Source organism: Sciurus vulgaris (assembly GCF_902686455.1).
Source record: "Sciurus vulgaris genome assembly, chromosome: 2".
Taxonomy (NCBI): Eukaryota; Metazoa; Chordata; class Mammalia; order Rodentia; family Sciuridae; genus Sciurus; species Sciurus vulgaris.
The window spans coordinates 91646202-91673987 of record NC_136462.1 but is presented as its reverse complement, the minus strand read 5'-3'; the positions used below and the strand labels follow the sequence as shown (position 1 = coordinate 91673987).

The 27786-nt window shown below is 37.8% G+C and overlaps 1 protein-coding gene and 1 pseudogene across 7 annotated transcripts in view; one reads left to right on the top strand and one right to left on the bottom strand.

Annotated features, from left to right (window-relative positions):
• GANC (glucosidase alpha, neutral C) overlaps positions 1-27786 on the bottom strand; it is a 79190-nt gene that overhangs the window by 31560 nt on the left and 19844 nt on the right. For 4 of the 6 annotated variants that reach the window (XR_013761668.1, XM_079126129.1, XM_079126125.1 and 1 more), the window contains exons 6-11: positions 24423-24495; positions 15056-15122; positions 13596-13692; positions 11492-11672; positions 11131-11284; positions 7752-7987 (exon numbers count right to left, since the gene is read on the bottom strand). Coding sequence is in view for 5 of the 6 variants with exons in the window: in XM_079126129.1 (XP_078982255.1) it covers positions 7752-7987; positions 11131-11284; positions 11492-11672; positions 13596-13692; positions 15056-15122; positions 24423-24495 (808 nt within the window). In the remaining variant the exon portion in view is untranslated. The remainder of the gene's footprint in view (positions 1-7751; positions 7988-11130; positions 11285-11491; positions 11673-13595; positions 13693-15055; positions 15123-24422; positions 24496-27786) is intronic. The other 2 variants (XM_079126126.1, XM_079126127.1) reach the window with 2 other exon arrangements.
• LOC306653257 (acyl carrier protein, mitochondrial-like) lies at positions 10249-10904 on the top strand (annotated as a pseudogene). Its single transcript has one exon. The product of its transcript is annotated as an acyl carrier protein, mitochondrial-like (transcript).

Genomic DNA, 27786 nt, shown 5'->3' with positions numbered 1-27786 from the left:
TCACTATCCCCCATAGTTCATGCGAGTCTCCTCCATTAACTTGGCGAGAATTCGCCAGCACCATCAGCGGGAGAAGCCTCCTCATCTTCTTCCTGTTTTTGGGTCTCTGTTGAGGCCTTGACCAATCTCTCCGGCATCCAAATTGGTGATTGTGCGTCCTGTGGGAAAACACAAACAGACCCTCGGGTCCAGATTAATACCGGATCTGGGCCTTTCCATTGTCCTGATAGAATGTCCTTCCAGAGCACTTGAGGTAGATGCTTTTTATTAGGCTCTGAATGATGGTCAGCAGCCGATCAGCCCTCAGAATCAAGATTTAAAAAATTTAAAATGAACAAGACAACAGACAATTTGTCTTTTGGGGATCTGTATGATGCCCCTATTCCCCCTTCTTGTTTATAAAGCATGTTTTTAAGCGTTAAATGGGCACGCTCAACAATGCTTTGTCCAGTAGGATTATAGGGAATTCCTGTGACATGTTGAATATCAAAGGTGGAACAAAATTGTTTAAAGGCCTGGGATGTATATCCAGGACCATTATCTGTTTTAATTTGTTTGGGAACTCCTAGGATGGAGAAAGAGTGTAAACAGTATGTTATTACATCTTTGGTTTTTTCTCTAGTATGAGCAGAGGCCATAATAAATCCTGAAAAGGTATCAATAGACACATGAATGAATTGTAGTTTTCCAAATTCTGAATAATGAGTTACAACCATTTGCCAAATATGATTGGGCTGAAGCCCTTTTGGATTTATTCCTGACGAGGGGTTAGGAATAAGTGTAACACATTTAGCACAAGACTTGACTATGTCCCGAGCTGTTGCCTTAGTAATTTTATAGCGTATGCGTACAGTGGAAGCATTTACATGAAATTTGGAATGAAAAGTTTTTGCATTTTCAAGCATATTAAAGATGTGTGGGTCTCTGGTGGCCATGTCTGTTAAATCACTGTGTAAACTTAAAGGACCTGGAAGGCCAGTATGAGCCTGAACATGCCCAATAAAAAAAGGATTTTTTCTGTCCCAAATAAGTTTTTGTAAACTTTGCAAATATTTAGTAATAGTGGAGGTGAGGGAAATCAGACCAGTTATCAGAGAATAGGTTAAAAGGTTCATGGTGGGTTTTGAATACTTCTATAGCTACTAATAGTTCCATTTGTTGTGCAGATAGAGTATTAAACAACAATGTTTCTGTAACATTATCTATAGTAATAGCACAAAAAATAGTACCATTTTTTGATCCATCAGTAAATATAAGGGTAGCTCCTGTAATAGGTTCTTTTCGGGTGACTTTAGGAAAAATTATAGGATGTTGACTCCAAAATTGGAGAAGAGGATCAGATGGCAAATCATTGTCAAACACAGCAGAAGTACTAGTAAAGACTATAGCCCATGAATTTGAATTATTAATAAGATATTGTATCTGATCAGTAGTATATGGAGTAGTGATAGTTGAGGAATGTGATCCAAAGGTGGAAAGGGATACTTTTAACGCCTTAAGGATTAATTCTGCCACAGATTCAGTAAACAAGGCTAAGACCTTGTTAGGGGCATAATTCATGTGAACCCATAGAATAGGACCCTTTTGCCAAAACACTCCTGTGGGTAACTTATTTGTGGCCAAGACAATGAATGATAAAGGCTTAGTTAGGTCAATCCGATCAAGATGAGCCTTTTCCATAGCTGTTTCAACAAGCTTGAGAGCTGTTCAAGCCTTAGGGGTAAGCACTCGCTTAGAAAGAGGGTCAGAATCACTTTTAAGAATATCAAACAGGGGGCCCAAACTTGAGGTGGGTAAATGAAGGTAAGGTCTAATCCAATTAATATCACCCAAAAGTTTTTGAAAATCATTTAAAGTTCTAAGCTCATCCACCTGAATGGTAATTTTTGCGGATTTAACCATAGTTTGATTTATGATAGATCCCAGGAAGTTTTTGGTGTCTGTGATTTGTACTTTATTAATGGCAATATGTAAGCCCCATCTTTCAAGTGACTTTAGTAAGGAATTATAACATTTCTCTAAGACAGGTTTTTCCTTATGAGCTACCAAAATATCATCCATATAATGATAGATTAACAGTTGAGGGTTTGCTAGGAGTATGGGTTCAATAGCCTTGCCTACATATATTTGACACATGGTAGGGCTATTGGCCATGCCTTGAGGGAGGACTATCCATTCATATATTTTATAGGAGAGCTAGTATTAAGTGAGGGCACAGTAAATGCGAACCTTTTGGTGTCTGAAGGATGTAATGGAATGGAAAAGAAACAATCTTTTATGTCAATTACAATGGAGGGCCAATTAACTGGGATAGTCGATAAAGTAGGTAATCCTAATTGAATAGGTCCCATGGGCTCCATTATAGAATTTACTGCTCTTAGGTCATGTAAGAGCCTCCATTTTTCTGATTTCTTTTTTATTATACATATTGGTGTGTTGAAAGAAGAGGTGGATGGTTTCACGTGCCTCTAGTTGTTCGTTAACCAATTGCTGGGCCGCTTCTAATTTGTCTTTTGAGAGGGGCCACTGAGGGACTCAGACAGGTTTATCAGATTTCCATGTTATTTTAATTGCTTCAGTGGCCCCTAATGAAAATCCAATCCCTTTCTATCTTGTTTTGGAGTAACTAAAATGGGTGAAGTAGGTCCTTGACTATTTTTCCCAAGACCTTTTCCCCATATGTGTCCTTGGGCTAACATCATTTGATTAGCTTTTGGATTACCGTATGGGATCTCGGATGTGAGATGTAAATCCATCTATTCCATGATATCTCTCCCCCATAAATTTACCGGGAGATGTTCAAGGACATAAGGTTGGACGGTACCACTATGACCTTCTTTATCCTTCCATTTTAATATGGCTGCACTCTTGTTAAGATTGGAAGCTATACCCAATCCTCTTAAAGTCTGATCTGCCTGTTGAAGTGGCCAGACTTTTGGCCATTCTGTAATTTTGATAATACTTTTGTCAGCCCCAGTATCTAATAAGCCCTCAAAACTTTTGCCTTCTATCACTAACTTTGTCATAGGCCTATCTTTTAAACCCCATGTTAACATGACTATATTTTGGCCAGTAGAACCTAACCCTTTATTTCCCCTAATAATATTTTTTGATGGATATTGATCATAGCAACTGGGTAAGACAAACAACTGTGCTATGCGATAACCCTGAGCTATTATTGCTACACCTCTTGGTGAAGAAGCAAGGATTTTTATTTCTCCTGTAAAATCAGGGTCTATAACTCCAGGGACAATATTTAATCCTTTTAAAGCAGAAGAACTCTTCCCCAGAACTAGTCCCACTGTTCCTTTAGGTAATGGGCCGACAACTGAAGTTGGCATTGGTTGTACTCCCATCTCTGGAGTTAATACTGCTCTGGCGGAGGCACAGAGGTCTAATCCTGCACTTCCTCTTGTTTGTCTAATTGGGGAGTCAAGGGGTAATGGGTCCAAGGCACAGACTGGATAGCCCCGTATATTTGTGGGCCCCGAGGCCAAGGGCCCTGATTCCTGTTTTTTTGGAGGTAAAGGGTTACCATCTTTGTCTCTAGTTGATTTACAGTCACTTGCACAGTGTTTCCCCTTTTTACATCGGGGACATAGTTTTGGCACAGAACCTTGGGGGCAGTCCTTTTTCATGTGTCCAAATTGTTTACATTGATAACACTGTTGGCCTGGGCGGGAACTGGTATTACCTCTAAGACCCCGTGCAAGCGCTGCAGCCATCACCTGACCTTGAATAAAAGTTTCATTAATATCCCTACAAGCCTTTAAGTAGGCTCCAAGGTCTTTGCTTTTCCAAGGTCTTATCGCCTCTTTACACCATCTATTTGCCTGTTCATAGGCAAGCTGTTTGACTAAGGGCATTGCCTGGTCCACATCTCCAAATATACATCCTGCTGTTTGAATCAATCTGTCTACAAAATCAGCATAGGGCTCATTATGACCTTGAATAACTTTAGATAACTGTCCTTGACAATCACCAGCACCTGAAAGCGTTCTCCAAGCTTTAGTGGCAGCAGCACTAATTTGTTGATACACACCAGGGTGGAAATTAATCTGGTTACCTTGCCCTTCATATGGTCCTTGGCCTATTAGCATGTTTAGGTTCCATTGAGGATTGCCCGCAACTGCATTATGTCGGGCAGTATCAGAACATAACTCCTGGTTAGCCACCTTTCACATAAGATACTGTCCCCCAGATAAACATGACTTTGCTAAATTACCCCAATCAGTCGGAGTAAGATTTTGACTTGTGACATTCTCTAATAAAGAAATGGTAAATGCAGCTTGTACTCCATAGGACATAACTGCCTCTTTTAATTGTTTTACTAATTTTATATCTAATATTTGATGATAACTCTGATTGTTTTGATCTTCAAATATTGGGAGTATTGGGAACACTGATCGAGATTCTACATCAGCCCACTGTCTGGGGGCCTCCCCTGTGCAGCAAGTACATGTGCCCTTACAACTTGAAAAAGAGTGATGATCTGGATTATACACCGGAGGGCGTGGCGCGGTAGGGGTTAAATGCCACTGAGGTAACTTCTTTTCCGGCTCTGTCTCAGATTGCTCCTGTTCCTCAGAGTCTGAACATCTACTTTCTCTTTCAGAAGTTTGACTTGATTGTTCTTTTTCTACAGTTTCTAATATCTTTTCCCCTTCTCTTAACTGTTTTTGAAATCTTGGTTTTTTGGAAGTCAGACAGAAACGAACTAATGTACACATCGCTACAACAACAACAAACAGAAACCAAACAAGGAAAGGTAACACAAATAGCAACTTACACATATTTGTTATGGGACATCCTTTGCTGTCTCTTGGGACAGCCTTTCAATATATTCTCTCTATAGGAGAATCTTCCATTACGCTCCCTCTCTAGGGGACCCTTCCGTTAAAACCTTAAGGCAACCGTTTCCTCAAATAGGGAAACCTTCTCGTTAATTACGCTAGCAAAACTGTCTTTTATTTATCTGAGTGCTCACCAATTTCCAGTCTGATCCTCGTCTGATCCCAGTCCAGGCCACCACTTACAGAAAACCGCCATTTCTTAGCCTGGGTTGCTTCAAGCGGCTTGCTTCTTGCTCTTTTGGCCCGACCAGCGGGACAAAAGACACGTACTCTTCAGAAGTTCATGAAGCAGCTTCCGCTTTATTCAGATATCACCCTCAATATATAAGCAATCTCATGCATAAGCAATTGTAACCAGATATGTCCATCCAATCCTGTTAAAGGTCAAGGATCACTCGCTCAAGCATACATGTAAAGTATATTGTCCACGTGCTAGGCAGCTGAACTGATTATCATACAGCTGATTGTAAACGCTTCCTGCCTCTCTCCAGGCATAATCAGGACGCCGTTTGCTCTCTGCCAGTCGCCATCTTTAGATGCACGTGGCGTAACCCTGGGCCCCGGGTCTCACCCGCCACAATGCTGCTATGAATATAGGTATACAAATATCTGTTTGAGTTCCTGCTTTAAATTCTTTTGGGTATATATCCAGAAGTAGAATTGTTGGATAATATGGTGATTCTATTTTTAATTTTTTTGAAAAACTTCCATATTGTTTTCCAAAGCAGATGTACCATTTTACATTCCCGTCAACAGTACACAGGGTTCCAATCTCTACATCTTCACCAATACTTATTTTCTACTTTTTAAACAGTAGCCCTCCTAATAGTGTTAAGTGGTATTTCACTGTGGTTTTGATTTGCACTTCTCTAATGATTGGTGATGTTGAGCATCTTTTCATATGCTTGTTGGCAATTTGTCTATTTTCCTTGGAGAAATGGCTACGAATTTTGCTCATTTAAAAATTTTTGCTCTTCTTGTTAAGATGTATGAATTTCTTATAAATTCTGGATATTAACCCCTTTTAAAAAACCTTTAATATCTCCAAATGCATTCAAAGAACCCTATAATAAGGCCCAACCCTCTGGACAGATTCCCCACTACTCAAACCTTCACATGCTTTGTTCTGTCGAAACAGCCTATGTGCAGCTTTCAAACATGCATCTATGCTCCCTCCTCTGGCTACATTGCCCTCTTCTCCCTTATCCTCTAATTAGAGACTCATTCTTCAGGGGTCCCCTACAATATACCTGTGACACAAAGCCCTGACTGACGTTTCTAGTAGGTTAAAATTTTCCTCCTCTCGGTCCACTCCCACCCCAAACTTTCTTTGGATCTCATATTACTGCCCTGTATTGTGGTTATTGTACACTTGCCTTTCCCCTACTTGCTGGAAGACCCTAAGGAGCTTATCTCTGCATTCTGTTCAGCACTAGCACATCTTGAATGTTCAGAGGTCTCAAAAACAACCACTTCTAAGGACAGAAATTTCTAGAGTCGGGCAGACCAGAGTTGATTTTGCTACTAATCTACTGTGTGCAAATTACCAAATCACTCTAAACCTCAGCTTCTTTATCTGAAAAATGGGGTAATAAGACTATAAAAACATATTATACCATCTACCCAATAGTAAGTACTTAGCAAATAGTAGCCATTTTAGAGTAAACAAGATTGGTTCTAGAGACCTGTGAAAAGTCTGAGGATCAAAGGAATGGGTTGAAAAGGGAACTTTAATATCAAGGAGAGGGACTGTATTCATTTATATGATGCATATGGGGTTCACCCCCTTCTCCTCTCTCCATTTTCTTTCTCTCTTCCTCTTTTTATTATTGTTAACACCATCACCACCACTTCCATACAGGAAAGAAGCACTATACACTTTCTGATGGTTCCTCCTTCTCCCCATTTTCTATCAGTTCTTTTCTTGGCCAGACTGACAGAGTCCATCAGAGAAGCATGCAGAAAAAAGAATGTAATAAAGAATCTGACTCCATTTTTGATATTTGGCTGTTAAGAACTTTCAAGCCCCACCACTCCCTCTTACCCTTCTGCCCACATTGGGGAAGCTGACAAGGGAAGTCCTGGTGCTCCTTCCTTCAGTGTCAGTAGAAAGTTCAAACCATGCAAGACCCAGCCCATAGGCAAGAACCCTTACCCTGGAGAGTGGATACAGTCCAGCCCCACCCTCCAGCCACCTAAGAGCTCTGCCAGGCTCCCTACCCTGTTCTCTCATTTCAAACCATCTTGGGAGCTAGCCCTGTTCTCCCCAGAAGGCCTCATTTTGTAATAAATTTTCTCATACATTTTTGGTACATGTACAGCGTTAATCAATTTTCACACTGGAACAAAAGTTTGAATATGGTGGGGAATCCATCATGTTACGACAGGGTAGCCACAAAAAAAATGGAACTGAAAATGCTAGGCCCCTTCATCATTCTATAGACATAGACAACTAAGGCAGGGATGGATGGAGTCACCACCTTTTCACCATTCATTTTCTGTTATCACAATTATAATTACACTTGAAGGTACTATTTTTGTGGACTTTTTTTTTTTATCAGATGGTCTTCTTCTACCGATGAGCCAAGACAAACTTAAAATAATTTAAAAAGCTTTGTAGGGGTAGGGGAAGAGAAGAATGAAGGAACTTTGGATGGTGTAGAGGAAAATGGGGTGGGAGTGGTGGGGGATGGAAAGATAGAATGAAACAGACAGTAATACCCTATGTATATGTATGATTATATGAATGGTGTGAATCTACACTGTGTACAACCATAGAGATGAAAAGTTGTACCCCATTTGTGAACAATGAATCAAAAAGCAGTCTGTAAAAATTAAAAAATTTTGATTAAAAAAAAGCTTTGTAATGAAAAGTTTAAAAATGTTGGCTTATTCTACCTTACGTTTTTTGCTCCTGAGCATCTCTTGCATCCTTTTGGGATTTGCAAATCTTTTTTTGTCCCAGGTGAAGTACCTCTTGCCCTCAGTGTGCTCTATGTCCAGCCATATGACATCATAAGGAATATCATGTTCATCAAATCCTTCATCCACTGCCTTTACATCCTGCTCATCTTCATAGTTCCAGCGGCACTGGTGATACCCCAAGGAGAACAGAGGGGGCATGGCTTGTGTGCCTAAAGACAAAGATAGGAACTGAGTCAACTACCATAACCATAATCATTATTAATTTGGTAAGCATTTCCCCATTGGGTACTAAGGGTATTAAAGATACTGAACACTGAGCTTGGTACTTTACATAGAATATCAAGGAGAAGAAAACATAGCCCCTACTTTCAAGGAAGTAACAATTAGGGTGATAAGCAAGCATATAAATAAACTGCTTTGAACTGAGGTATAACTGCTATATTAAAGGTATCAGCCTAGGGCTTTGGGACTATAAAGATGCCAATAAATTCTGCCTTGAGTGAAGTGTGGGGTCTTGAGAGGCTTCATAGAGCAGGTAACACTGGTTTGGATTCTGAAGAATAAATAGGAGTATACCTGACAGGGAGAACAGATAGAATGTCCCAGGCATAGGGAATAGAAGACACACGAAGATGTGTACATGACAGACTTAGGAAAAAATAAATATTCCAGGGTATTACAGGGTAAGGCCGATAAGGATAAAACTGGAGAGGGTCAGTTTGTACAGGGTCCTTTAGTTCAGGCTAGTAGTTCTGAATATTCTCTTATAGAAAGCCATAAAAATTTGGCAAAATGTAACCTTAATTGATCTTTGTTTTAAAAACTCATGTCAGGGAGCACTGTTGAAGCTGACTTAAAGGGAAATAGACTGAAGTTAGGAAGAACTGTCAAGACATTATTGTCAAACCGTTTACTGATACTATGGAGGGCATTTTGTCACCCACTTGCATTTATCTTGTTCTCCAAAGTCTTACTAAAGTCAGGGTAAAGAAAATAAAAAAAAACAAATAAAGACATAAAAACAGTATGGTAAAAAGAGTAATTAAAAAAAAAAAACAAACAAACTGGAAGGTGGCAGGCAGGGGAGGGGTGGTAAGTGCTGATGAGAGCCAGGAAAGCTCTCATCAGAGTACTTGAGGGAAGCATACTGATGAGGAAGAAACCCATCCCTCCTCCTAGTATACAAGAAGACAGGAGAATATTCCCACTCACACCCCCATACTAGAATGTAAGATCATCCAGGCACACAAAACTTCCGCTGAGCCACATTTGAGTAAAATTTCCAAAATTAGAGACAGGGACCCAAGTAAAAAAAAAATAGAATAAAAGGATTTCTGAGAAAACAGTGACAATGCAAGGAACCAAAGTAACAACCATCAAAACATTATCAGTATTTCTACAGATGAAAAAGGATTTGAATCCATAAAACATGAATAGGATAGCACAAAACAAGCGTGAGTTGTTATTAAAAAGGAACAACCAGAGAATAAAAAAGTACTCTTTGACATTAGAAATAGGACAGAATAAATGGAAGGTCTAAAAGATAAAATTGTGAAAGTTGATTAGAAAATAGGCAAAAAAGGGAAAGGAGATCATAAACTCTGTAAAGGAGTAAGAGGAAAAGGAGGGGAAGAAATTATGAAAGAAATAATATAAGATTGTATTCCAGAACTGAACAACACAATTCTCAAGATTGAAAGGGTCCACATCTAAACCCTGGCATAATAACAACAACAATTATTATTATTTTGCAGTACTGAGGATTGAACCCAGTGGTAGAATACCTGTTTATTTTCTTTGTAAACAGGGTTTCACTAAATTGTCCAGGTTTATTTTGATCTTGTGATGCTCTTGCCTTAGCTTCCCAAGTAGGAGTGGTGAAAGTGGGCAGCCTTGTCTTGTTTCTGACATCAAAAGAAAGTCGATAGCTTTTCTTTTCTTTTTGTGGTATTGGGGATTGAATTCAGGGTCTTGCTAATGCTAAACAAGTACTCTGCCACTAAACTATACTCCCAGACTAAGCTTGTAGTCTTTTAAAGATAAAATGCTTTATTGCTAAAACCAGAATGTGCGTGTGTGTGTGTGTGTGTGTGCGTGTGTGTGTGTCCGTGTTTTTCTTTTTGTTACTGGGAATTGAATCCAGGGGAGCTTTACTACTGAGTTACATCCCAGCCATTTTCATTTTTTCTTTTGAGTTACTTAAGGCCTTGCAAAGGCTGACTTTGAAATTTTAATCCTGCCTCAGTCCCATGAAGTTGCTGGGATTATAGGCATTTGATACCATGCCCAGCATTCCAGTGGTACCTTTTAATGTAAAAGAAAGCATGGAAAAGTTCATTTTGAAATCTTAGTTATCTAAATTAGAGATAGATAATACCCAGAGGCTAAATGTGCCAACGAGGGTAGATGGTGAGTATTAGTGATTAGAGAGTGGACAGTTCTAGGCAGTGCATCTTGGGTCGGCATAGCCATGGTGGCTCGTGTGCTTTCCGTCTGTGTCCGCCACCTTCCTGTGGCCTTCGCTCTACTTCAGTCGGTCCCCGCATCGGCCCTGGCCCGGCAGCTCACACCGTTTTGTGGCCCGCGGGGAACCGGATGAGACCCAGGACTACGCAGCCAGCCTTAGTGCTCTCACGGGTTCCAGAAAGTTACACATTTGTGCCGCCAGTATAGTGACGCACCCCCTTGGGCATTAGAGGGAATCAGGGACCGTGTTTTGTATGTCCTGAAACTCTATGACAAGATTGATCCAGAAAAGCTTTCGGTAAATTCCCATTTCATGAAAGACCTGGGCTTAGATAGTTTGGAACAAGTGGAGATTATCATGGCTATGGAAGACAAATTTGGGTTTGAAATTCCTGATAGAGATGCAGAAAAGTTAATGTGTCCATAAGAAATTGTTGATTACATTGTAGATAAGAAGGATGTATACGAATAAAATAAAATCAGAAAAATATCAGACCCCTTTTCCTCACCGAGAGAGGACTCAGATGATCCTGGTGAGTGTGTGGAAGTGAGAACCCATTCTGGCGTCATCACTGACTGACAGAGAAGTTCTCCTGGACTTGTATTTAAATTCTCTAAGTGTACTGCCCTTTGAAAATAAATCTATAAAACCAAAAAAAAAAAAAAAAAAAAAAAAAAAAAGAGGGGACAATTCTAGATCCAGTATAATTTTTAACTGTGTTAAATGGTATGAGGGTGGGAAGGGGAATACTTGCTACTTAAAAATGCTTAGGTAAGTTGCTTATAAGTTCTAAATAATGTGCAACAAATATTAACTTACACTGATGATACATGGGATAGAGGAAACATACTGGAACTATAAAATGGCACCTCTACATGCAAATACCTGTAAGGTAGGAGTACTGCTTGAAGACATCAAAAGGTGTAGGTCCTGTCAGCAGAAAAACATCAATGATCCCACTCTCTGACATCCAGCGCACATCAGTTCGAGATCTGACCTTTTGTTTAGCAGCAGCTGGGCCCATCTGGGTTAGTGTATACTGAAAAGGAAATGGAATGAAAATCTGAGAAATTTCCTCTAAACTCTAATATCCAATTGTATGTAAATCCATTCCTTTAGATAGTGCTGATTACACTTAAAGCTTTTGGTGGCAAAAAACTGTAACTACAAAGAAAAGAGCTAGATTCCAATGCAGTGGTTTTATTTCTTCAGTAAGTATGACATACAATCATGATCCATAGCTTACCTCTACTGCAGGTTGTGTATTGATCTCCACTAGTGTTTCTGAGGCATTCAGCCAGAAAATGCCTATAGTCCTTCCCAGTTTGTGGGCCAGGAGATAAGGTACTGAGCCATAAATACCCATTTTGTCATGTATTTTATATCCATAGACATCCAGGTTATAAAGACGGTAAGCATCTCCATCCCTGAAACATAAATGAGGGTTATCATCAATTACCATTACAAATGTATAATTAATGAATAGGATAGCTCCACTCTCCGTTTTCCCATGCAAACACTTAGGTCCTATTATTCTCCCAAGACTTAACAGTTACCATTTCCCTAAATATTTCCTGACATAACCTGGATGAATGTGGTCCCCCTCTTTTGATTCCTTTGGCACCCCCTCCTGTGACAACTGGCACACCTAAGCCCATATCTCAGATCTCTTTTCTAAATATCTCTGTGAGAGGACAGTATCCTGTGAATCCTCCACTAGGAAGCACAATACACATCTACTGACAAATTTTGAGAGTTAAGTTTCTGTAGATAAAACAAAAGGATAGTGTCCTAATAGACTTCCACAGAGCTGGTAGGGAAAGATCAAGAAGTGACTGGGGTGGGGGCACAGAATTAGGCTAGTATGAGAGTAGCACAGTTTTTTTAATGTTATTTGTTCTTCTTAGTTATACATGATAGTAGCGTTTTACTTTGACATATTTATACAAACATGGAGTATGTCTTATACTAATTAGGATCCCAGTTTGTGGATGTCCATAACGTGGAGATTCACTGTGATGTATTCATATACGTACATAGGAAAGTCATGTTAGATTCATTCCACTGTCTTTCCCCGCTCTCTTCCTTTCCTTCCCCTTTATCTAATCCATTCAACTTCTATTCCACCCTCTCCTGCCCCATTGTGTGTTAGCATCCACATATCAGAGAGAACATTTGCCCTTTGTTTTTTTGGGATTGGTTTATTTCACTTAGCATGATAGTCTCCAAATCCATTCACTTACCAGCAAATGTCATAAAGTCATTCTTTTTATGACTGAGAAATATTCCCTTGTGTATATATACCACATTTTCTTTATCTATTCATCTGTTGAAAGGCACCTATGTTGATTCCATAGCTTAGCTATTGTAATTTGAGCTGCTATAAACACTGATATGGCTGTGTCACTGTAGCATGCTGATTTAAACTCCTTGGATATATACCTAGGAATGGCATAACCAGGTCAAATGGTGGTTCTATTCCTAGTTTTTTGAGGAATCTCCATACTGCTTTCCAGAGTGGTTGCACCAATTTGCAGTCCCATCAGCAATGTATGAGTGTATCTTTTCCCCATATCCTCAACAACATTTGTTGTTGATAATTGCCATTTTTGATAACTGCCATTCTGATTGGAGTGAGATGGAATCTCAGTGTTGTTTTAATTTGTGTTTCTCTAATTGCAAGAGATGTTAAAGATTTTTTTTCATATATTTTTTGACCATTTGTATTTCTTCTTCTGTGAAGTATTTGTTCAGTTCCTTTGCTCATTTATTAATTGGGTTATTTGTTTTGGGGTGTTAATTTTTTTGAATTCTTTACATATCCTGGAGATTAAGAGAGTAGCACAGTTTCTGATGGACTTATCACTATGCCTGTTAAATAAACAATATCTGACCCTTGCAATCTTGATTAGACTCTGTTTCTCTTTGGTTTTGTTTCCTCCTAGACTGATGCCTCTGGTGAATGTCTGTTAGTGTTAACCTGAAATGACCTTCCCCAGGGAATCAGAGGTTATATGAGATGCCATTTTCTGTCTCACTATCCCCTTTAGAGTAAATGCTATTTTCTAGGTCAGTGATTTTTCACAGTTATTTTCCTAGGGCTCTACAAAAAGGCCTTTAGGGTGAACATGAAACGTAGAGATAAAGATCTCTCCCCAACTTTGACTGCAGTAGTTTCCAATCTTTACTTCTTCTATATTGTTAGGTTCAATATTATAGTTTGTACACTTAGCTATTTTTAGGAGAAAATTGAAAACTATTCCTCTGCATGATCATTCAAAGAAGGTTCTTAAAACTTCACAAGTAATATCAAACCAGAGCCTCCTGTAAGAATTCTTATTTTCACATACCCAGTATTTTTAAGTTGGTGTGATTCTGCATGTTGTGGGATCCCATAGAGATGTTCAAATCCATGTAAGGAGAAATCCAAACCAATGGAGGTAGGACCTGTAAAGCCCAGGATACCAACTGAGTTTTGCTTCTCAACAGGACTGACAATTAAGGAGATTCAGTTAACAATGGTGTAACAAGACAACTAGACCAGGTGTAGAAAGAACTTGTGCTGATCAATCAGCAAATGCTCTGTAATGACTCTCTGTAAGATGTTATATTCAGGTATTGTTGGGAAACAAAAATGCATATACAAGACAAAGCTATGGTCACTTATTATGTTGCCCTAGCTGTGTGCTGAAATTCTCTGTCTTCATTTATAATAAATCCCTTTATTATTATAAAATACATGGTTATGAGGTTTTAGATTTTTTCTTAATCAAAATATTTCTAAAATATATTGCATACTTATTTGTTTTAGAATGCAAAACATATTGGACATTTTTAATATCTGCTAGATGGATGACTAGATATCTTCCACCTGATTAACTTATTCTTACTGCCAACTTTGTGGCTGTCTATAGGGACTGTAATGTCAACTCCTTTCCTAATTCCTCAAAATTCTACTTCCCTGTGATTGTAGGTATATAAATTTCCTTTAACCAAACAGTCCTTTAATTAACAATAGTTTAGAGATAAAAGTATAAATAAGTAGGAGACAAACTTTACTTAAATTAATACTTAGGTTAAAGTATTTTACATATCACTTATAGGATTTTTTGGGGGTAAAGATGCTAAAGAGAAAGTAAAAAAAGATTATGATGTCACAGAAAGGAGAGACAGAACCATACCAATTCATATAAATTTTGAGCATTCTGTCAGCCCTAATAATTATACCGTGCTGTATAATATACAGCTAGAACAAGGATTCTCAAGGAGTTAGGGAAGGTTTGTTATTCTATAGGCAGGGATGAGGGGGGAAAATGAGTGTTTTCTAACTACATATGACCATGTATCTTAAAGGGATCTCCTAAGAGATAGACTCACTCTCCTTCTCTAACCCCATCACTACGCCTAGTGAGAAATGTCACAGATGGGCACATGACACCCATGTGAATGATGGGAAAACCTGGAAAAGGTTAAGAACTGCCTTGGAATGTTGAAGCTGATAAATTCTATAATTTGGTTTCTCATCGCTTGAATCTCATAAAAATAGAATGCAGAATTTGTAGCTGCTTATCAACTGGACAGTATAGCCACATACTGACATAGGCACTTCCACAGGGCCTGTATTTTTCTTATATTTCCCCCTAAAAGCATATAATCACCATTTCTTTATTGCAATGCATCACTGAAGGATAGAGGACAGAAATTTGAGATTTCTGTTCACTTTCAAAAATCACTTGTTTGAGGTGCCAAAATTCACAGAACTTTTAGGTAGGTACTTAGCCATTTTGAAGCTTGACCAGTTTCAATTTACCATTAGCTTTTACATCCACAAAATTTTCAAATTTTTCCTCCCAAAGGCCTAGATCCTCTTGATTTTCCTGTTAATACAAAAAAGAGAGTTATTTGAGTTTATAAATTCCAACAAACGTAGTTACCACCCTTATAGGCCTATGGCCCTAATTAGCAGGAAGTAGATTTGATTTCATTGCCCCTAATCCCCTATATGATTTAGGTTCTCCAATCCTTGATGGGGGAAATGTTAGGTAGCAGTTAGTAATGAGTAGTGAAATATGAACCATAGCATAGCAGGATCAAAGGTTTCTTTGAAATTGCCTTTGATGAACAATCAAGTAACTTATAGAAGAAAAAAGGTGTACTAACCTTGAGAATAAGCAGGTAGATACAAAGGGAGTCAATTAAGAAATATGTCAAAAAAGAAAGATCAATGGGGCTAACTTTTGGAAGGGTCTGTTAAGGTCATGTGAAGTTAGGATTTATGGCCATAGGTTTCTCAATCTATTTCAGAAGGGAAATTTCATTAATAGTGCAGGTACACTAAGATGAAGTCTGCCTGATCATTGACCCCAGAACCTGCATTAACATAGAACTGACTGGTATTGAATAGGATGGTCACCATTACAGTTCTGGAAAGGACAATCTAGGGTCAAAAACTCTCCACCCTTAGGTGAAGGAGGAGATAAACATTTGATTGATAAAGACTGCAGAAGGTGATACCTAGTTCTCCTGACAGACATCAAACAGTAATAAACTTGGAAGCCGCATTGTTTCCTTTATTGTTCTTTTCTTGGAGGTGAACCATTCTCTCCAGAGTGTGCTCCACTTGAGCCTTACTATACTTTCACTCACAGTAAAATAATAAAATTCTATTGCTTGCCTTTTCAAGTCTGACTTTAAATTTTCTATTGTAGGGACACAAGAACTGAAGTTTGGAGCTTCTGCTCCCAACTCTCCTGTGATGCCACAACTGCATGTTTTATTTATATTATTAAAAATAATACTAAAAATGAATCCATCTTTTAGAATATGAGTTTATGATGTCAGTATATTTAATAAATCTCTATTTTATATAAATGTCATTAATCATCCTTATGAACTATAGCTGACATTTTTATTATGGTAAAATAACCTAAAATTTACCATTTTCACCATTTTCGAGTATACAGTTCACTGGCATTAAGTATACTAGCTCTGCTGTATGATGATGTCCATTATTATCATCTCTCTCCAGGCCTTTTTTTCATCTTCCCAAACTGAACCTCCCTATCCATTATATAGTAACTCCCCATTTCCTCCTTTTCAACCCATGGCAATTCCTTTCTGCTTTCTGTCTCCACAAATTTGACGACAATAGATACCTCATAAAGTGGAATCATAGAGCATTTGTTCTTATGTGATGGGCTTATTTCACTGAGTATAATGTTTTCAAATTTCATTCACTGGCAGCATTAATCAGAGTTTCCTTTCTTTTAAAGGCTGAATAATCAATTTTTTTTTTTGTATAATACCACACTTTGAATATGTACTCATTCATTAAGAGACTTGGGTTGCTTTTTCCTTTTGTCTACTTTGAATAAGCTGCTGTAACTTCACTTTGAGTGTAAACCCAGAAGAACTATTGGATCATACTGTAATTCCATTTTTAATTTTTTGAGGAAGAGCTATACCATATGACACGAATATCTGCACATGAACTAAAGTGATGTGAAAACACTTCAAAAAAGGGTAGTGTTTATATATGCAAGAATTTTAAAAAATTGGGCTGGGGATGTAGCTCAGACACAGAGTATTAGCTTGGCAAGTATGAGATACTGAGTTTGATCCCTAGCACTGTGGGGGAAAAAAAAGAAGAATATTTTTCATGTAAATATGTGAAGTAAAACATTGAGATCAAATAACTTCAATCTGTTTCTTTAAAATTTTTAGTTGTGGATGGACACAATACCTTTATTTTATTTATGTGGTGCTGAGGATGGAACCCAGTGCCTCACACATGCGAGGCAAGTGCCCTACCACTGAGTCACAACCCCAGCCCTTCAATCTGTTTTGAGAGACCCTAAATAGAGATTTGTTTTTGCTGAGATGGGCACTTTTCCCCTTTTCTTTCAACTAGCTCAACTACAGCTATATTCTTATGTTAACTTGAGAAGTCAAGTCAACTGGCATGGCAATGACTATTCAGGTCCATAATCTTTTGATCTAGACCTATGAACTTTGCCAGATTTATAAAAGTCTCCTTTTCCTTAGGAGAATGAAAAAGTTATTTTTAAAAAACTGCATGTGTATGAAATGCTTATTTCTTTAAAAGGAACTCTTTGTCCATTTCTGGATTATTTGCTCATAATTAAAGGTTCTGTAAGGTGGACCAGTGCATTTTTAAAAAGCATGCCTGAAACCTTAATAGAGGGGTTAGTATCCTGGAACCCACGAATGGGCTTTAGGGTCCATGAACTCTATCAAAAACTACGAAATTCAAAAACTTTTCTACAGGAATCATTCATAGTTTTCATCAAATTTCTGCAAAGGGTCTGTGACTCAGGCTTTAACATTATGTTCTTCAGAAGGTCTTTTGCAGCCCCTCATCTTGGTCAGGACCCTTCTTGTATTCTCTTAATTATTTAGTCAATGCCTGCCTTTCCCAAAAGAGTCCAAGTTCCTAAGACATGTTTGGGATTTGTCTTATTCAAGGATTATTCTTTTTGTCCAATATAATGCCTGGAAAAAAAGCAGGCACTTAAGATGTATGTGCTTTTATGAATAAATGAATGTATGAATGAATAAATTAAGGACAGAATCATATGATGACAAGGCAAGCAAAGAGACGTAATCCCATTTACATGTAGTAGAATATTTAACAAGTACTCTTCTGTAGAAGGAAGGAACAGAATTCATTATGTGCCACAAAATTATGATAGTGGCAAAAAGCCAGATGGCGGACTAGAGGGAGGCTGCGTTCCTTGTCGCTCTGTAACTCCGGTTTCCAGCAGAGGATATCTGTTTCCTGATTGCTCACTGTCAGGCACCTATCATCTGCCATTTGCCTGCCTCTCGCCTGTCCATCGCCTGCCTTACACCTATCCATCACCCAATGCACACGAGGTTCACCTCCCGATTGTCCGACAACAGTCAGCAAACTGATTGCCGACCCCCAGTGGAGCACCAGCTGTCTGCTGTTGCCTGGAAGTTCACTGTTACAGTACCTGCAGGTTTGATTACGCGTGGCTGCCACCATTTTGAGACAACAGCCAGGCCACGTAGGACACCTGGCTGGACTGACTGAGCTCCGTCTCCAGGATCCCTCAGCCCGACAGATCACTCTCTGCCTCTGGGGCCCTCACATCAACTGACTGCTTCTTGCCGCCAGGACCCCCAGACCAACTGACTGTGCCTTATCACCAGGACCCCAGACCGACTGATTGTATCCGGCCTCCAGGATCCCACAACCACACCAAACACACCCGACCTCCAGGACCCCTGCCTGACCAACCGCATCCTGCCTCTAGGACCTCCTGCTGACCACTGCCACACCCGGAGCTGCAGCTCCCCATTTGCCAACACATTTCGAAGCCAGAGTGGCCATCTTGGATAATCCTGGAAGCGGTAGCTCCAATCTTTAGGTGGGGTAAAACCCATCCTGAGATGCCTGCTGGAGGCTTGAAGCTCATTGTCAGGTACCTCTCATGCATCAGGCTACTGAACACTGGGAGGTTTCATTACTATATGACTGTTATACTGTAGATTTTCTTTTTTCTCCTTATTGAAAAATTTTAAGTTTTTATTGCTTTACTTTTCTTGCTCTCTTTTCCTTTTGTTTACCTATTCCCTCAGAGTCTCTTTCTCCCTTTTCTGCATGCTAACATCCAATTTCTTTTGATTACACTCTCACCCTTTCTTTAATCTAGAACTTCTGTATATTCTTTTCTTATCCCATTAACAGCCACATTCTACATCCCTCTGCATCCTCTCTGTCCTCCATTTGAAACTGCAGACCTTATTGCAAATTTGTTTGTTTTACTGAAGATAATATTTGAACTCATTCCATTTATTATGACAATTGTGTTATTGTCCTCATAGGGGCTATTTGGTTTAGGATTGCATAGTGTCTGAATTGGGCACTGCTAATATTGATCTCCCCTTAAAGAAAGGGTTTTGGAAACCTATAGGGACACTATAAACCTATAGGGGGAAATCTGCAATACCCAGATCTGCACTGCTAGAGGAGAAGATACATGAACAACATGAGAAAACAAGGGAAGAAAATGATCCAAGCAAATCTAGATTCTATATTAATAGAATCCAATGACATTATGTTAGAAGAAATGTCAGAAAATGACTTCAGATTATACATGATTAAGATGATTTGCGAAGCAAAGGATGAGATTAGAGAACAAGTGCAGGCAATGAATGATAATACCAATAAGATGAAAGAGCACCTGCAGGAAGCAAAAATCATTTCAACAAAAGATAGAGATTCTCAAAAAAAAAAAACCAAAATGAAAACCTTGACATGAAGGAAACAATAAACCAAATAAAAACTCAATGGAAAGCATCACCAAAAGACTAGGCCACTTGGAAGACAGAACCTCAGACAATGAAGACAAAATATTTAATCTTGAAAATAAAGTTGCCCAAACAGAGAAGATGGTAAGAAATCATGAACAGAATCTCCAAGAACTATGGGACATCATGAAAAGACCAAATTTAAGAATTATTGGGATTGAGGAAGGCACAGAGATACAAACCAAAGGAATGAACAACCTATTCAATGAAATAATATCAGAAAATATCCCAAACCTGAAGAATGAAATGGAAAATCAAATACAAGAGGCTTACAGAACACCAAATGCACAAAATCACAACAGATCCACACCAAGGCCTAACATTCAAAATAAAGATAGGATTTTGAAGGCCGCGAGAGAAAAGCACCAGATTACATATAGGTGGAGACCAATACGGATAGCAGCAGACTTCTCAACCCAGACTCTAAAAGCTAGAAGGGCCTGGAACAACGTGTTTCAAGCTCTGAAAGAACATGGTTGCCAACCAAGAATCCTATACCCAGCAAAACTAACCTTCAGATTTGAAGATGAAATAAAATCCTTCCATGATAAACAAAAGTTAAAAGAATTTACAAATAGAAAGCCTGCGCTACAGAATGTTCTCAATGAAATATTCCATGAGGAGGAAATGCAAAACAACAGTGGAGGACAGCAAAGGGAGGAACTACCTTAGAGAAAAACCACTCAAAGGAGAAACCAAGCCAACTTAAAAACCAAAAATAAGCCAAATGGCTGGGAATACAAATCATATCTCAATAATAACCCTGAATGGTAATGGTCTAAACTCATCAAAAGATATAGACTGGCAGAATGGATTAAAAAGAGAGACCCACAATATGCTGCCTGCAAGAGACTCATCTCATAGAAAAAGACATCCACAGACTAAAGGTGAAAGAATGGGAAAAAACCTGCCACACACATGGACTCAGTAAAAAAGTGGGGGTTTCCATCCTTATATCAGATAAAGTGGACTTCAAACCAAAGTTAGTCAGAAGGGATAAAGAAGGACATTTCATACTGCTTAAGGGAACCATAAATTAGGAAGACATAACAATAGTAAATATTTATGCCCCAAACAATGATGCATCCCTGTACATCAAACAAATCCTTCTCAATTTCAGGAATCACATAGACCACAACACAATAATTCTGGGTGATTTTAATGCACCACTGTCACCACTAGATAGATCTTCCAAACAAAAACCAACCAAAGAAACCATAGACCTCAATAACACAATCAATAACCTAGACTTAGTAGACATATATAAAATATTCCATCCATCAACAAGTGGATTCACTTTCTTCTCAGCAGCACATGGAACCTTCTCGAAAATAGACCATATGTTATGCCACAAAGCAGTCCTTAGGAAATGCAAAAAAAATAGAGATACTGCCTTGTGTTCTATCAGATCATAATGGACTGAGAATAGAAATCAATGACAAAAGAAAAAACAGAAATTACTCCAACACCTGGAGACTAAATAATATGCTATTGAATGAAACATGGATAACAAAAAACATCAGGGAGGAGATAAAAAATTTCTTAGAGGTCAAAGAGAACAATGATACAACATATCAAAATCTCTGGGACACCATGAAAGCAGTTCTAAGAGGAAAATTCATTGCATGGAGCGCATTCCAGAAAAGAATGAAAAGTCAACAACTAAATGACTAAATGACCTAACATTACAGCTCAAAGCCCTAGAAAAAGAAGAACAGAATAACAGCAAAAGTAGTAGAAGACAGGAAATAATTAAAATCAGAGCTGAAATCAATGGAATTGAGACAAAAGAAACAATTCAAAAAATTGACAAAACAAAGAGTTGGTTCTTTGAGAAAGTAAACAAAATAGATAAACCCTTAGCCACACTAACAAATAGAAGGAGAGAGAAGACTCAAATTACTAAAATTCGTGATGAAAAAGGAAATATCATGACAGACACCACTGAGATACAGAACATAATGAGAAGCTACTTTGAAAATCTGTATTCCAACAAAATAGAAACTACCAAAGACATTGACAAATTTCTAGAGACATGTGCTCCTCCTAAACTGAACCAGGAGGACATACACAATTTAAACAGATCAATATCAAGCAATGAAATAGAAGAAGCCATTAAAAATCTACCATCCAAGAAAAGCCCAGTACCAGACAGATTCTCAGCCGAGTTCTACAAGACCTTCAAAGAAGAACTCATTCCAATACTTCTCAAAGTATTCCAGGAAATAGAAAAGGAGGGCACCCTACCAAACTCATTCTATGAAGCTAATATCACCCTCCTACCCAAACCAGGAAAAGACACATCGAGGAAAGAAAATTTTAGACTTGATGAATATAGATGCAAAGATCCTTAACAAAATATTGGCGAACCGTATCCAAAAACATATTAAGAAAATTGTGCACCACGATCAAGTGGGGTTCATCCCTGGAATGCAAGGATGGTTTAACATCCATAAATCAATAAACGTAATCCATCATGTCAACAGACTTAAGGATAAGAATCATATGGTTATTTCAATTGACGCAGAAAAAGCGTTCGACAAAATACAACACCCCTTCTTGCTCAAAACACTAGAAAAATTGGGATAGTGGGAACATACCTGAACATTGTAAAGACTATTTATGCTAAGCCAATGGCGAACATCATTCTTAATGGAGAAAAACTGAAACCATTCCCTTTAGAAATGGGAACAAGACAGGGATGTCCTCTTTCACCACTTCTATTCAATGTTGTCCTCGAAACTCGAGACAGAGCAATTAGGCAGACCAAAGAAATTAAAGGGATACGAATAGGAAAAGAGGAACTTAAGCTGTCACTATTTGCTGATGACATGATTCTATATTTAGAGGATCCAAAAAACTCCTCCAGAAAACTTCTAGACCTCATCAATGAATTCAGCAAAATAGCAGGCTATAAAATCAACATGCATAAATCTAAAGCATTTTTATACACAAGCAACCAAACAGCTGAAAGGGAAATGAGGAAAACAACTCCATTTGCAATAGCCTCAAAAAAAATAAAATACTTGGGAATCAATCTAACCAAAGAGGTAAAAGATCTCTACAATGAAAACTACAAAACATTAAAGAAAGAAACTGAGGAAGATCTTAGAAGATGGAAAGATCTCCCATGTTCTTGGATAGGCAGAATTAATATTGTCAAAATGGCCATACTACCAAAAGTGCTATACAGATTCAATGCAATTCCAATTAAAATCCCAATGATGTACCTTACAGAAATAGAGCAAGCAATCGTGAAATTCATCTGGAAGAATAAGAAACCCAGAATAGCTAAAGCAATCCTTAGCAGGAAGAATGAAACAGGGAGTATTGCAATACCAGAACTTCAATTATACTACAAAGCAATAGTAACAAAAACGGCGTAGTATTGGCACCAAAAAAGACAGGTAGATCAATGGTACAGAATAGAGGACATGGACACAAACCCAAATAAATACAATTTTCTCATACTAGACAAAGGTGCCAAATGCAATGGAGAAAAGATAGCCTCTTCAACAAATGATGCTGGGAAAACTGGAAATCCATATGCAACAGAATGAAACTAAACCCCTATCTCTCACCCTGCACAAAACTGAACTCACAATGGATCAAGGACCTTGAAATCAGACCAGAGACCCTGCATCTTACAGAAGAAAAAGTAGGTCCAAATCTTCAACTTGTTGGCTTAGGATCCGACTTCTTTAACAGGACTCCCATAGCACAAGAAATAAAAGCAAGAATCAATAACTGGGATAGATTCAAACTAAAAAGCTTTCTCTCAGCAAAGGAAACTATCAGCAATGCGAAGAGAGAGCCTACAGAGTGGGAGAATATCTTTGTCAATCATACTTCAGATAGAGCACTAATCTCCAGAATCTATAAAGAACTCAAAAAACTCTACACCAAGAATACAAATAACCCAATCAACAAATGGGCTAAGGATATGAACAGACATTTCACAGAAGAAGATCTACAAGCAATTAACAAACATATGAAAAAATGTTCACCATCTTTAGTAATAAGAGAAATGCAAATCAAAACTACACTAAGATTCCATCTCACCCCAATTAGAATGGCAATTATCAAGAATACAAGCAACAACAGGTATTGGAGAGGATGTGAGGAGAAAGGTACAGTCATACATTGCTGGTGGGGCTGCAAATTAGTGCAGCCACTCTGGAAAGCAGTGTGGAGATTCCTTAGAAAACTTGGAATGGACCTACCATTTGACCCAGCTATCCCACTCCTTGGCCTATACCCAAAGGACTTAAAATCAGCATACTACAGATACAGCCACATCAATGTTCATAGCTGCTCAATTCACAATAGCCAGACTGTGGAACCAACCATGATGTCCTTCAATTGATGAAGGGATAAAGAAACTGTGGTACATATATATACAATGGAATATTACTCAGGTATAAAGAATAATAAAATTATGGCATTTGCAGGCAAATCGATGAAATTGGAGAATATCATGCTAAGTGAGATAAGCCAATCTCAAAAATCCAAAAGATGAATGATCTCACTGATAAGCAGATGATGACACATAATGGGGAGTGGGAGGGGGGCAAGAATGGAGGAAGGAGGGACTGTATAGAGGGAAAAGAGGGGTGGGAGGGGTGGGGGGAGGAAAAAATAACAGAATGAATCAAACATCATTACCCTATATAAATGTATGATTATACAAATGGTATGCTGTTACTCCATGTACAAACAGAAAAACATGTATCCTATTTGTTTACAATAAAAATAAATTTAAAAAAAATTATGATAGTGGTGAAGTACATAACAAAGATAAATTGCTCTATCTAGATTACCTGAGAGGTATTGATTGATGCACTCTCCTCATTTCCTTTGGTAGTTCTGTTTAACATAAAGAAAGTTGTTTCCCTTAATGATGGAAGGACTGATAGAATTTTCTTCAATGATAAAGATTTTCATTTTCTACTTTGAATACTTCATAAATTATATCCTTTAACTTACTAAATGTAATAGCATTATAAAATTGAGCTTAGAAAATTGAATATTAAGGAACATTAAACCAATAGCTTGATGTTTTACAATGCACATGTATTTGAAAATTTGTTAACACTTTAAAATACCTTTTTAAAATTATAAGTGTAATACATGCTCATAATATTTTAACAAAAATAAGTAAGCAACATAGAACATAGCTTTCCCCACTCATTGTTACTCTGGTGCACAGCAACATAATGTAGTCTCCCAGAATGATTGTGACACTTTATTCTCAATTTATTCTTCCATCCAAAGTTGTATCTGAGTGTTTACCTCCATACATTTTTTTGTTTTGGTATACCTCCCTACATTTTTTTGTTTTGGTATTATACCACTGAGCTATATTCCCATCCCTTTTTATTTTTATTTTTTATTTTGAGGCAGGGTCTCACTAAATTGCCCATGCTGTCCTCAAACTGCCTCAGACTCCAAAGTCTCTGGTTTTATAGGTATGCACCACTGTGTGTGGTTCTCCTCACATTCTTTTTGTGTCTGTGATACTAGGGATTGGACCCAAGGGTGCTTAACCACTGAGCCACATCCGCAGTCCTTTTTTATAGTTTTTATTTTGAGATAGGGTCTCATTAAGTTGCTTAGGGCCTTGCTAAATTGCTGAGGCTGGCTTTGTACTTGGAATCCTCCTGCCAAAGCCTCCCATGCAGCTGGGATTACGGGCATACACCATAGCTCTCCTTACATTCTTAACAACACTGGGCTTTACCAATCTTTTGGGTCTTTGCCATTCTAAAATTTTAGAAAAGATATCTCTGTGGTCATTAATGTTGTAAATTGCTTTTTTGTACATTTAATGGTACTTCTATTTCTTCCTCTATGAATTATTTATTCATACTCATTATACATTAATTTGTCTTTAATGTAAAATACAGAACATAGATAAAAGGACACAGAGTATATACAGAAAGTTTAAGGAATAATAGTAAGTGAACAGCTATAAACATACCACTGTGCTTAAGCAACTGAAATAACTTGTTCCTTTGGAGTGTCTGTGCACCTCTCTTCAAATCTATCTGCTTTCTCCCCACTCCCTTCAGAGACACCACTATGAAATTTTGTGTTAATCATTGTAAAACACCATTCTCTTGGTGTTTTTAAAATAGTATTGCCGCATATATGTATATATATATATATATATATATATGAATCCCCAAACAATACATTGTTAGGTTTTGCCTTTCAAAAATATATATACATAAAAGTATACTGTTTATATTTTTTGTGACATGCTTTTTTCACTCAATATTAATTTTTTGACATTCATTATATTAACATGACTTGCCGTAGTTTGTATCTCCCATTTCCAAATTTGCTTATTGTTCTTTTGCTTATTGATTTATATAACCTTTTTCTATGTTGTACATATTAATTTTTTTTCTTTTGGTACTGGGGATTGAACCCAGGGTTGCTTAGCCACTGAGCCATGTCCCTCACCCTTTAAAAACATTTTTTTTTAGTTGTAGATGGACACAATACCTTTATTTTATTTATTTATGTGGGGCTGAGGATTGAACCCAGTGCCCCATACATGTGCGGCAAGCGCTCTACCACTGAGTCACAACACCAGTCCCAACCCTTTTTTCAAAATGTTTTATTTTCAGATAAGATCTTGCTAAGTCCTTACGGCCTCACTGAGTTACTGACATTGGTCTTGAACTTGTAATCCTTCTACCTCAGCCTCTGGAGTTGTTGGAATTACAAGTGTGAGCCACTGTGCCCAGCTTGTACATGTTAATTTTTAATTCTTATAGAAGTTAAAAATATTCCCCGGTATTTTACTATTTATTTATTTTTGTGGTACTAGGGACATAACCTAGGACCTTTTACATGCTAGGCAAGTGCTCTACCACTGAACTACATCTCTAGCTCTTCTTTTTTTTTTTTTTTTTTGTTGGGAGTCTTGCTAAATTTCCAGTTTGTGTTGAACTTGTGATCCTCCTGCCTTAGCCTCTTGAGTAGCAGATATTACAGGCATGTACCACAGTGCATGCCTACCTTTAAATTTTAAAATATTAATAGACTTTATTTTTAAAAGCGGTTTAGGCATGGACAAATATATGACATGAATCCTCCATTGTAGTATCACATAGAGTAGTTCTACTACTATAAAGTCCTCTGTGCTCTGTCCCCAGAACCTCTGGCCACCATTCATCTCTTTACTATCTCCATAGTTTTGTTTTTTCTAGAATGTTCTAAAATTGGAATTGTACAGTATATAGTCATATGCATAGATTTATGATTAGGTTTGTCTTGAACTTGTGATCAAGAACTTCTATTATTTAGTAATAGGCATTTAAATTTCCTCCATGTATTTGTTTTTAAACATTTAAAAAATTTGCATTATTATTATACATGAGTATGCCATATTCATGTATGTATATAATTTGATCAATTTCATTCCCCAGTCCTCCATGATATTTTCATGGCTTGACAGCTCATTTTAGTGCTGAATAGTGTATTCCATTATCTGGGTGTTCCACAGTTTATTTGTCCATTAACCTACTAATATTTTGGTTGCTTCCACTTTTTATGAATTATGAATGAAGCTGTTATTAACTTCCATGTGCAGTTTTTGTTTTGGTGGACATAAGTGTTTAGTTCATTTGGGAAAACACCAAGGTGTGTGATTGCTGAAGAATATGGGATGAGTATGTGTTCAGATCTGTAAGAAATGGCCAAGCTATTTTCCAAAAGTGGCTGTTCCATTTTGCAATGAATTAATTTCTGTTGCTCCACATCCTCTGCAACAATTGATTTTGTCAGAGTTTTAGATTTTGGTCATTCTAATAGGTGTGTGCTAGAATCTCCTTATTTCAACTTGAAATTCCCTAATGAAGTTGACATGCCCACTTGCCATCTGTGTATCTTCTTTGGTGAGTTGTTGATCTTTTTTATTTCTGCCTTCTTTTAAACTGGGATTTGTTTTCTTATTGTCAAGTTTCAAGTGCTCTTTATATACTTTGGATAATAGTCCTTTATCAGATATGTCTTTTGCAAATATATTCCCATAATCTACAGCTTGTTTCCATTTTCTCTTGACATTCTCTCACAGGGCAGAAGTTTTTAATTTTAATGAAGTTATACTTGTCAATTATTTATTTTATGTTATATCTAAAAAGATCATCATATTCAAGGTCATCTAGGTATTCT